Source organism: Vairimorpha necatrix, chromosome 4, assembly GCF_036630325.1.
Source record: "Vairimorpha necatrix chromosome 4, complete sequence".
Lineage (NCBI taxonomy): Eukaryota > Fungi > Microsporidia > Nosematidae > Vairimorpha > Vairimorpha necatrix.
The window spans coordinates 604,257-615,777 of record NC_088819.1 but is presented as its reverse complement, the minus strand read 5'-3'; the positions used below and the strand labels follow the sequence as shown (position 1 = coordinate 615,777).

Genomic DNA, 11,521 nt, shown 5'->3' with positions numbered 1-11,521 from the left:
GAAGCTCTTTTTATGTTTCACTGTCGTTTTTTGGTATCACAATGTTGTCTAATAATGTTTTAAGTTAGTCTGCATTTAAAGTTGCTTTGGGTTGTTCACTTAAATCAATGTTAATTTTTATGCATTAGTCAAAATCCTCTAACAATAATTTCATGCCAAACATTTGCTTTGTTAATTTGCGATATGCATTTTGTCCTTAGTTGTATAATTTCATTCGATACATTTTTGCTTTTTTATGCATACCCTTGTTTTTTTTTAAATTTCTTCTCCCACATAATAATTCTAAAAATATTTCTTTGGGACTATTTTTTTCACCCTATTAGATGTTAATCTTAAACATTGCAGAAAAGCCTTCAGTAGCCAAATCAATTTCCAAAATTTTATCTCAAAATATTAGCACACAACGCGGTAGGCACAAATATTGCCCAAATAATTTTTTCAAATATAACGACGACAACTTCATTTTTACAAGTGTTTTAGGCCACATTTACAGTATAAATTTCCACCAAAAATACATTTGGGAATCAATAGACCCAAAAACTCTTTTTTACGAACCAATAATAAAAAATGTCCAGGAAGAATTTTTAGACTTAAAAAAAAATATCGAAGAACAAGCTCTAAAATCCGATAAAGTGATTATTTGGACTGACTGTGACAGAGAAGGTGAACATATCGCTTTACAAATATCAAATATTATAAAAGCTAAAAAGAATATAGAAATTAAAAGAGCTAGGTTTAGTGGAATTATAAGAAATGATATAATAAATGCTTTAAATAACTTGGTAGATATTAATATTAAAGAAGCTGATGCTGTAGATTGTCGTATGGAAATGGATCTTAGAATAGGGTCATCATTTACAATTTTACAAACATTGGCTTTGAAAAATTTATTTAGTAGTAAACGGGTTATTAGTTTTGGACCTTGTCAAATACCAACTTTGGGATTTGTTGTTGAAAGATATTTACAAATTGAAAAGTTTAAAGAAGAAACGTTTTATTCTTTAGAATTGAAAACTAAAAATGACATTTGGTCTTGGAAAAGAGGTGAAATTTTTGATAAAAATTGTGTCACTTTGTTCCACAGAATGTTATCAGACAAAGTTCCTGTTGTAGTAAAAAAAGAAGTAAAAAATGTTACAAAACTCAAACCTTTTCCTTTGAGGACTGTCGAGTTCCAGAAATTATGTTCTTCGATTTTTAAAATTTCTTCTCATAAATTAATGTCCATTGCTGAGTCTTTGTATAACAAAGGATATATTTCGTATCCGAGAACAGAGACAGATTCTTTTGATAAAAAGTTTAATTTTAGAGAAATTCTTCATAAAATCGCGACTGACAATGAATATTCTGAGGTTGTGGATTTTATTAAAGAAAATATGAAATTACCTAGGTCGGGTAAAAATAATGACATGGCTCATTCGCCCATTTACCCACTAAAAGGAGGTAATGATTTGTCGGGACTCGACAAATCGATTTATAATTTCATAGTAAGACGATTTCTCGGAGGTTTATGTGATGACGCAAAGGGTCTTGAGACTTATTACGAATTAATTATAGACAAAGAAATTTTTTATATTAAAGGTTTAAAAGTAACAGAAAGAAATTTTCTGGATATTTACACGTTTGATAAATGGAATAACAAAGAGATTGGCGAATATGAAATCAACAAAGAAATTTTTAACTATGATTTTAATATTATAACGGGGAAGACTACACCTCCGTCATTTTTAACAGAGTCAGATTTGATTACACTTATGGATAATAATGGAATAGGAACAGACGCCACAATCCACGAACACATACAAAAAATACAAGAAAGATTGTATGCGACCAAAGTGAATAATTTTATAATACCAGAGAAACTTGGAATAGGTCTGATTAAAGGGTATAATGAATTAAATTTATCATTTAGTAAGCCATTTCTAAGGAAAGATTTAGAAATGAGTCTTGAGAATATTTGTAATGGACAAACTAGTAAGAATTCTGTATTAAAAAAAGAAGTATTACTTTATTCCAATTTATATTCTACTTTAAGTGGCCAAATTGATAAATTAAAACAGATAGTAGAAGATAATTTGAACAAAGAGAATATCATTTTAGACAAAAGATCTGATAATAACAATGAAGGATTTACTGATAATAAAAAAGATAATGATAATAAAAAAGGCAACGCTAATAAAAAAGATTTAAAAAAAAAAGATTTAAAAAAAGATAATGACAATAAAAAAGCGTATGACAAAGAAAATAAAGCCCCAAATAAAAATCCTGAATCTTCAAAATTCTCAAATAAAGATGACATTAAATTCTGCCTCTGTAGACAGCCTTGTCAATATTCCCCAATGGAAAATGTAATAAAATACAAATGCGGCAGTATCCCAGTAAAATGTAATTTTTATTTTACTGAAGAAATCAAGTGTAAATGTAATTTCGCGCCTAAGATTTTGATGTCTTTTACAGAAAATAACAAAAATAGAAAATTTTTTAAATGTAAAAAATCTTATAAACCGTGTAATTTTTTCAAATGGGCTGAATCAAAAACGGAATGAGAAAAAAAATGTAAAATTTTTATTTCATATTAAATCATTATATAAAATTTTTATTTCATATTAAATCATTATATAAAATTTTTATTTCATATTAAATTCATTCAAAAAATTTTACAATAAAAAAATGTAAATTTTTTATTTCATATTAAATTCATTTAAATTTTTTTTATTTCTTTTTTATATAGGGACTGGTTTATAAATTATATATGTAATTATACACACTCCACATATTATCATACTATACACATATTTATTACTCTTTTTCTTCCGTATTTTATATTGTACAAAATTATCAATAACTTCATTTATTAGTTTTATAGTTTTTCCTTTTTGATTTTTTTTTATTGATTTAGTTTTAGTCCTCAGATCTTCACAAAATGACATTAAATCGTTGTCATTTGTAAATGGATTTTCTATATTCTGATTTTTAGTCACCAAAGGCGACTCAAATTTAGAATTTAAAAAATCTCTTTTTTGATTATAAAATGGGCTATTTACAATATTATCACTAATAAAATTTGAATCTTTAATTAAATTTGGATCTTTATATATTGTGGGATCTCTAATTAAATTTGAATCTTTATATATTGTGGGATCTTTATTTATTGTATGATCCCTAGATATCGGTGAATGATATTTCGTACTTATAAATGATTTATCATTTATAGAAGTATTTAAATATAAATTTCTACATCTTCTTATAATTTTTAATATGTTTTCTGTTGTATTTTCAGGAATTTCTTCTATTTGAATATCAGAAGAATCTATAATTTTCAGATCTATGGCTTTTTTACAAATTTGTTCGATTTCTTGTTTATTTAACATTTTATTAGTAAAATCTTTCAGAATTTTACTCTCGAAATTTTCAAAATCCATAATTTCCAAGTGAAGGGCAACAAAAACATTTTAAAAAAAAATAAAATTTATTAATTTTATAAATTGTAAATAAAACAAATACCACTTATAAATTATTAATTACAATATCATCATATATATAAAAGAATTTTTATTTACCCCAAATGTACATCCTTACAAATTTCAATCTTAAAGATAAAATAAATATAAATTTCAAAGAAAAAGACGACTCAATTTACTTCATTGAACAAATAGACAATATCCAAATAAATGGAACAGAAAAACCAATGGACTGTAATTTCTTTATTATTGAATCTCAAGATTCAGACATTTTAAATCTTGAAAATATCCAAGAGGCCAAAATCATAGAATGCGAAGTCGTCTACGAGTCAGGAATAAAACAAGAAGATTATGACAGGATAGATTTAATCAAGACATTTGGTAGTAAAAAAGATCAAGATAAACTTAAAGTATCTCAGACTGATGGATATTTAAAAAACCCTGTCAAGAGATTTGACAATAAATCTCTGATCTTGCCTAAGACTCAGAGCAGTACAAATTTACTAGAAGCTTTTAATTTACTGGACATGTTCAGTGAAGACATTTTAGAATCTTTTAAGAATTTAAAAATAGAAGACTTGGAGTTATTAGAAATTACTAAGAGATTCTATGATGGGAGCCCAAGTAATAAAATCAAGATTTTATTACTTGATGCTCTGCTTAGACTACTAAATTTCAAATTTGTCACGGAGGATGTCTTTGAATTTTCTCCTTACATTTCTCTGACTCCTTTGTTTCTCAATGAAATTGAGAACAGAAGACTCCCGAAATTATTTAGAGATAAAATTATAATTAAGATTTATATTCTCATTTTACAAATTGAAAATGGGAAAGTGAAATTGGCGAGTGTTCCAAGTTTCAATCAGAAGATTGAGACAGTATTAGATTATTTCAAGATACTTGGGTGTGTATATAATAAGATGACAGATGAGATTAAATTAGTGAATAGACCAATAGAAGTAACCACAAGATTCATATAAAAATAAACATTATCTATTATATAATTATTTATCTTATAGTATATAATACTAATATTTTATTTTATTTTTCATTTATTTACCAATAAGTTTTGTTATAAAATATAATACTATCATAATCAATATAAATACTAAAGTTATTTTAAGTAAAAGAACCACAGCCGTCTTCTTCTTCTCCGTCTGGATGACCTTATTAAAATCAGCGTCCATATAAATGACAAATGGGACAAGATTCGTCCTTTTAGAATAATCAAATTTCTCTACATACTTAATTACATCATTCACATCCACTACTTCTGTACTGTCACTCATAAGATTCCCCATTTTAGTAGCACTGGCATCTTTAAACTCGACTGACATGATTTTTAATTAAAAAAAAATTAATTTAAATAAAAAAGTACCCCTTTTAAAAAGGGGCACAACAAATCAAAGAATATATGTATCATTCTAACAAAATATATATATATAAATATATATAATTTTAAACATTATGTAATTTAAATTTAAAATGTAAAAAAACAAATATAATATAAACCTATATGGTAAATGTCGATATTTAATTGTTTATTTATTGTTATCTCCTTTCTTTCCATGTTGCTTGGAGGAAAATATAAAAATTTTAAATATTAAAAAATGTCAAACATGTAGGATCCCAAGAGCTCCTACGCCTTCTCCTCCCCCCAAAAGAAAGATCGTGTTTAATATGAGCCTTATTTACTCTAATTAGACTTTTTTTAATTTTAGCCATAAACTTGTCTGGTAAAATTCTATCCGTTATTTCATAACCCGGCAACCAATTAGCTTCCATTTTATTATTTTTGCTTTCTCTGTATATTAAAACTTTATCTCCAATGGAAAAATTTGATGGAGCTGTTATAGTCCCCTTTTCTATACTTTTTCTATACTTCGTAAAATTTTCATTCCTTTTCTTAGTCAGAGATGTTCTTAAGAATTTTATAGGATTCCTTTCAAAAATCTTATCAATCTCAAATTCAGGAGATCTTGCATATTTAAAAATGAATGGGGAAGTTCCTATAGCCCTATTAAAGGATATATTCGCGGCGAGCGTTGCTTTTTCTAATGCACTTCTCCAAGAGGGTTCTCCGTAGTTGGTAAGTTTTTTATATTGATCCAAAGTGTCTGGTTTACTCTCTCAACACATCCTAATGTATTATGGTGTTCGGGTGATGAGTATTTCCATTCAAACACATATTTAACTTTATGATCATTTATTTGCTTGTTCTTAAACTCTAGTCCGCAATCCGAGAAAATTGTTTTCGGTGTACCATGTTTCTTAATTATTATTTCTTCAATAGTGTCTCTAATGGTTTCAGCTTCCTTGTTTTTTAAATGTTTTGTCTCTATCCATTTGCTGTAATGGTCGAACGCTACTAAGATAAAATGATTGGCGTTATTGTATGGAATTCGGTCTATCAAGTCAACTTCCCAAAGCTCGTTGTGATTGCTAGTTTCGATCACCCTATGTTTTATGTTTCTTATTTTCTTTGCAGATTTCAAGCAAATAACACACTCTGAGACCATCTTTTCGATATCTTTATAAATTTCTTCATAATAGTATTTTCCCTTGATTGTAAATTCCATGTTATTGATGGATCCATGTCCCGTTTCAATGTGATAGGCTTTAAGTATCTTTTCCTTTTCTTCTCTCGAAAAGTCTTTAGTGATACTAGAAATTCTTATTTCATTGCTAAATATTCTACTACAGCCGTCCGCAATATTGTCCTCGCCCTTTATATATTCAATGTCAAATTTATATTCTTGTAACATCATTGACCATCTTAGGATCCTGCTTGTAGGATTTTTTGACTCCCATAAATATGTAAGTGCTTTATGGTCCGTTCTTAATGTAAATTCTTTACCTAAGAGGTAATGTCTATAGTTATTAATGCCTTTAACTACAGCCAGAAGTTCTTTGTCTGTAACTGAATAGTTCATTTGGCAATTATCGAATCTTTTACTATATAATGAGATCGCTTCCTCTACACCATTATCGTCAGTTTGTGCAAGGACAGCACCAATTCCAATTTCAGAAGCATCAGTGATTAAGATAAATTTTTTCTTAAAGTCTGGTTGTTTCAATTTTATTTCGCCTGCAAGGGCTTGCTTTAGCTTGGAAAACTTTATCTGTAAATCTTCTGACCAGTGTACTCTTTTTACACTATTTTTTGTTTCTCCCTTGTGAAGGTTAAAAAATGGCCCTGTTAACTCGGCATAAGATGCTACATATTCGCGGCAGTAATTCACTAACCCCAAGAATGACCGTAAGCTTTTAAGGTTCTCTGGAAAGGGGTATTTTTGGATTGTCTCAATCTTTTTAGGGTCGGGTTTTAAGTAACCCCTTGAAATAATACTCCCTAGTATTTTAATCTCGTCTCGAAAAATATGCATTTTGGTTTCTTTAAAACTATACCTGTTTCCTTTAATTTATCTAACACAAATAAAAGATGTTTTCCGTGTTCCTTTTCATTCTTTGAGAAAATGATTATATCGTCTAGATAGGGAATAACAAAGTCGTTGCACGGATTTCCGATTAGTCTATCCATAGCTCTTTAGAATGTAGCGGGGGCATTACATAACCCGAAAGGCATTTTGTTGTATTCATATAGTCCGCCCTTCCATGCAAATGCCGTTTTCTGTTTATCTGATTCGTTCATGCCTATCTGGTAGTACCCAGATGTTGCATCTAGGGTAGAAAATGTCCTTACTTCAGCTAATCTGTCTTATATTTCATCAATTCGAGGAAGTGGATATTTGTCTCTTATCGTTATTTTGTTTAGAGCTCGGAAGTCAATGCATAGTCTTAACGATTTATCGGGCTTTTGAACCGGAACGAGTTCTGAACACCATGGGCCATTAGATTTTCTTAAAACTCATAATTGTAAATTCTTTTGAATGTCTTCGCCAATTTCTTGTTCATAATGTATAGGGATTCTATGGTTCTTTTGGTTTAAGGAGGATGATCTCCTGTGTCTATAAAGTGTAATGTTGCCCCTTTGATGGGTTCTGGTGCTATGGTTTCTCCAAAGCATCCTGAAAATTTAGTAATTATTTCGTTCTCTTTGGGACGAATTTCTGAAGTGATTGGTTGGCCCATATTCTCACTTATATGACTAGTGTTAGATCTAATATTTCCTTCTGTAAAATATGTTTTAGTTTCTGCACTAGTCTCCGGCTCCGACGGAATACTATTTATTCTTGTTGAAGGTAAGAAATTTCTTACAATTTTTTGAACTAAGCGTAGATATTTTATTATAACATCAGTTCCGAGGATAGAATAGTCATTTAGTCCTTTACAAACCAATGGTGAGTAAATAATTTCTAGATCGAACACTCTTAATCTAAGGTCCTTAATTTCACCTATTATATTGATGAAAGAGCCCGAGGCTGATCTAATTTTCGCACTTGTAGATGTTATCTTATTTTTATCTGATATCTGGTTAATGTTTATCAGTAGAATATCGGCTCCTGTATCAATGAGTGTCAGATGAGGAGCGGCCTTTAAAAGAGTAGAATATATAAAGAAAGGATTTTTTTTGAAACTAAGTGAATTCGATGAGTAGATGTTAAAGTCTTTATTGTCTTCGTCAATGCCTCTTTCTTCGTTGTTTATTTCTTCCAACACATTAGCCGATTTTCCTTTCTTCCATCCTTTTTCTTCTAATTGCTTAACAACGTATCAAATCTCTGTTGTGTGACTTCCCTGCTTGTAAATAATGCAGAAAAGCCCTTTTCCTTGAGTCTTCCGAGTCTTTGATCTTTTCTGATAAACCGTCTTTGCTCCAGTAGATGCTATTCTATTATTGATTCTCTCGGGAAAAGTCATCCAAGCCGCCTCCTCCGCTTGTTGGACAAAATGATTCCAATCTAAAGCGCAACATGAGTATTGATATAACAAGGTTTTAAGTATCTGCGGTGACTTTAAAATAGTCTTCCTTATTAGTGATTTTTGTGATATGCATTCTCTTTCAAACAATGTGGTAGCTTCTTTAAGCAGTACTACATATTCTTCGTATAAATAAACCGTTTTGATGGCTAGAAAACGACCAAGAATCTCGTCTGTGTTAGTTTGATTACCAAACCGTTTTTTAAATTCATTATTAAACTTGTCAAGGTGATATTGGCAATGTTCCCATTTGTCAGAGATATTAAGTACGTTTGGGCAATTCCAGTCAGTTTAAATATGATCTGTGATCCGGCATGTAGCCTGATCCGAAGTAGAAGAGGGTGAGTCTAAGTTAACATATTTATTTGAGTTGTTATCTTTTTGTTGCTCATCGGAATTGTGGGTTAGGGGTAAATTCCGTTTAAATAGTTAATTAGATTAACTGTCAAACTCTTTGAGATGTAAACAAACAAACAAGAAACCAAAGTTCTACTAAAGTAGTAGTACTTCATGTGACATGCACTTTTCCTACTTTTAGTTTGTGCATGTCAAATGTTCAATGTTTGTTTACACTACTTCGAGATGTTTGACAGGTCCAATTATTATTGTTTAACTGGAAGCCGTATCGTCAGTGCAGGTCTGCAGCCTGACATGATCAACCCCAAAATAGCGTTCTCTGATAATTCTGCAGCCCGTGACAAAATGTTCCCTTCCTTTAGCCACATCTCAATGTCCTCTCCTCTATCTCCACTGAAATCACTAATAGCTTTTGCTATCGTCGCCACGTCGATATTTAATTGTTTATTTATTGTTATCTTCTTTCTCTCCATGTTGCTTGGGGGTAAAATATAAAAGTTTTTAATATTAAGAAATGTCAAACATGTGGGATCCCAAGAGCTCCTACGACAGTAAAAAAACTAATATAATATATATCCATTATAAATCTACAACATATTAAAAACAAATATAATATAAATACATTATAAATCTATACAATATAAAACAAAATGATAAAATGTAAATATAAGTAAATGTTTATTCATTAGAGCTTTTTAAGCCTTCCCTAGCATATTTCATATTTCTTAGAAATTTCTGATTTACTCCTGGTAATTCTAATAATTTCCCAATCTTCTGTCTCTTAATTCCATTCCTATGATCTTTATAATTTTTATTAGCGAGAGTCCCGTTCTTCTTCTTGGCCATTTGAGGGTAAAAGAATTAAAAATTTTTAAGACCATGAAATTAGTAATCGACAAATACGAGATACCAGGGAATATTATAAGTGAACAAATATTCAGAACTAAAGAAGTACAAGATATTAGTAATGTACATGATCTGGATCCACATGTAGTGTATTGTATACATGAGGAATCACCAGATCTGAGAAAAATCAAATGGTATTTCAATGAGATAGTAGAAATAAGAAACAATCTGGTGTATATAAATAAGAAGAGGAAGATAGTAAAATATTATAATATAATAAGAGAAAGGGGAGAAATCATCTTTAAAGAGATAAAGAATGATATAAAGATAGAGAACAAAATAAACAAAAACGACTTCTTACCACATTTAGAGGCACAGAATGATGAAGTAGTAATATTCCCAAATGAGGAAGAAGATGAGGAAATATGATAGCACGAAAATAAAACACTATAAAATATAATGTGTATAGAGGCATAAAAACGACTGTAGAAAGATCATCTTTATATCTTTAAAAATATATCTTATTTAAAATATTACACAACCTAAATAATAATCTTGTAAGTAAACAAAATCATAACACATGTTCAAGTCTACTGTCACATAACAAGACAAATACCAACGAGTTACTGGACAGTGTAAATTTAAAGTAGTGTAATATAATAAACTACAATGAAATAATCAAATTTAAAATATTCTTTTTTACGGGATATGCTCACTACACATACTCCTCTAATATTATGTCAAGGGACAGATCTCCAGTGGTCTTAAGATTGGCCGGACTATACTATTCTATAAATATTCTCCTGTAATATGTTTGTAGGCTTCTTATGTGCAATATCTTCGCACTTAAACATAAAAGAAAATCATACCCATTAAGATCAAAAGAAATAATAAATGTTCTAAGTTTAAACCATCTTCTCTGGCAGATGGGGAATCACAGTTCACATATCCTTTTTTAAGTTTATGCATCGATCATTATATATTCATTAATAGAAGTCATGTACTTTTTATTGATAAATTTTAATGGAGGACCTAAAGAATACAAGACTAATATACGTAATCATAAAATTCGAATTATATAGACAAATCTCAAAGATGAGATACTTAAGTCTCAATAAGGCACTACAAAGGCCTAATATACTTTGTACCTTCATCTTATTAAATATGAAAGAAAACAAATTTTCAATTTCTTTAATATTCATGCATTTTTTAGGATATTTAAGCTTTTTTATGACGTGTAAAGCAAACAAACAAACTTGATAATGCATAAATAAAAAATATACTAGAAATATTTATTATATGCGAATTATAAATTAATGCTTTATTTATTGATGATCAAATTTCTAAAAAATAAATTAATAAATAGATCAAACCCCATATTGCTGCATTAGTAAATAATAAAATTTCGTGCAATTTTATTAGCTCAAATCTAGATATTAAAAGACAATTAAAGCTTAAGCACTCGAGTGTCAAATCTCAATATATAATTTAGTGAATATTTGACATGTTCGACTACTATAAAAATTATTTATTTTGTCTACTTAATTCTGCCATTTTTTCAATATGCTCATTACTGGGCTGCGGGTTCATGTTCATAATTTCCCTAGTCCCAAAACTATAGTCAAAGTCTTTTTCAACTACAAATGATACTTCACTCGTATCAAGCACAGACTTCCCTTTATGTCTACACAACATAGAAGCTCTATTTATAATATCAAGAATAAACTTCTCACTGAGAAGTTGAACATTTTTAATGACATCTTTCTCCATTCTTTTATTAGTAAGTTTTAAAAGTTTTTTGGCATCAATAAAATGATTTTCAATGTTCATAAAATGGGGTAAAAAAATTAATAAACACACAAAATAAATAAACAAAGTCTATAAACAAATGACACAACAAATTAGTAATTTAAACAAATGACATAAATAAAATTGTAAATTTGTAATGAACAAATGACTTAAAAAAATAATAATGT

The 11,521-nt window shown here is 29.1% G+C and overlaps 6 protein-coding genes across 6 annotated transcripts; 3 read left to right on the top strand and 3 right to left on the bottom strand.

The window, feature by feature from the left end:
- Positions 1-323: 323 nt before the first annotated feature.
- On the top strand, positions 324-2,546 carry VNE69_04142 (DNA topoisomerase 3; the record flags this gene model as incomplete). The annotated part of the gene is made up of 1 exon (XM_065473389.1): positions 324-2,546. The coding sequence occupies one exon, from the start codon at positions 324-326 to the stop codon at positions 2,544-2,546; it is 2,223 nt and encodes a 740-aa protein (XP_065329461.1).
- A 177-nt stretch (positions 2,547-2,723) lies between these two features.
- On the bottom strand, positions 2,724-3,422 carry VNE69_04141 (uncharacterized protein; the record flags this gene model as incomplete). The annotated part of the gene is made up of 1 exon (XM_065473388.1): positions 2,724-3,422. The coding sequence occupies one exon, from the start codon at positions 3,420-3,422 to the stop codon at positions 2,724-2,726; it is 699 nt and encodes a 232-aa protein (XP_065329460.1).
- Positions 3,423-3,565: 143 nt separating this feature from the next.
- VNE69_04140 (DNA-directed RNA polymerase I subunit (RPA49)) lies at positions 3,566-4,441 on the top strand (the record flags this gene model as incomplete). Its single annotated transcript, XM_065473387.1, has 1 exon — positions 3,566-4,441. One exon carries the CDS (start codon positions 3,566-3,568, stop codon positions 4,439-4,441), a length of 876 nt encoding a protein of 291 aa, XP_065329459.1.
- Positions 4,442-4,513: 72 nt separating this feature from the next.
- On the bottom strand, positions 4,514-9,545 carry VNE69_04139 (uncharacterized protein; the record flags this gene model as incomplete). Its single annotated transcript, XM_065473386.1, has 3 exons — positions 4,514-4,786; positions 5,157-5,414; positions 9,444-9,545. 3 exons carry the CDS (start codon positions 9,543-9,545, stop codon positions 4,514-4,516), a joined length of 633 nt encoding a protein of 210 aa, XP_065329458.1.
- A 33-nt stretch (positions 9,546-9,578) lies between these two features.
- On the top strand, positions 9,579-9,974 carry VNE69_04138 (uncharacterized protein; the record flags this gene model as incomplete). The annotated part of the gene is made up of 1 exon (XM_065473385.1): positions 9,579-9,974. The coding sequence occupies one exon, from the start codon at positions 9,579-9,581 to the stop codon at positions 9,972-9,974; it is 396 nt and encodes a 131-aa protein (XP_065329457.1).
- Positions 9,975-11,069: 1,095 nt separating this feature from the next.
- Positions 11,070-11,375, bottom strand: VNE69_04137 (transcription initiation factor TFIID subunit 12 (TAF12); the record flags this gene model as incomplete). The annotated part of the gene is made up of 1 exon (XM_065473384.1): positions 11,070-11,375. One exon carries the CDS (start codon positions 11,373-11,375, stop codon positions 11,070-11,072), a length of 306 nt encoding a protein of 101 aa, XP_065329456.1.
- Between the last annotated feature and the right edge of the window lie 146 nt (positions 11,376-11,521).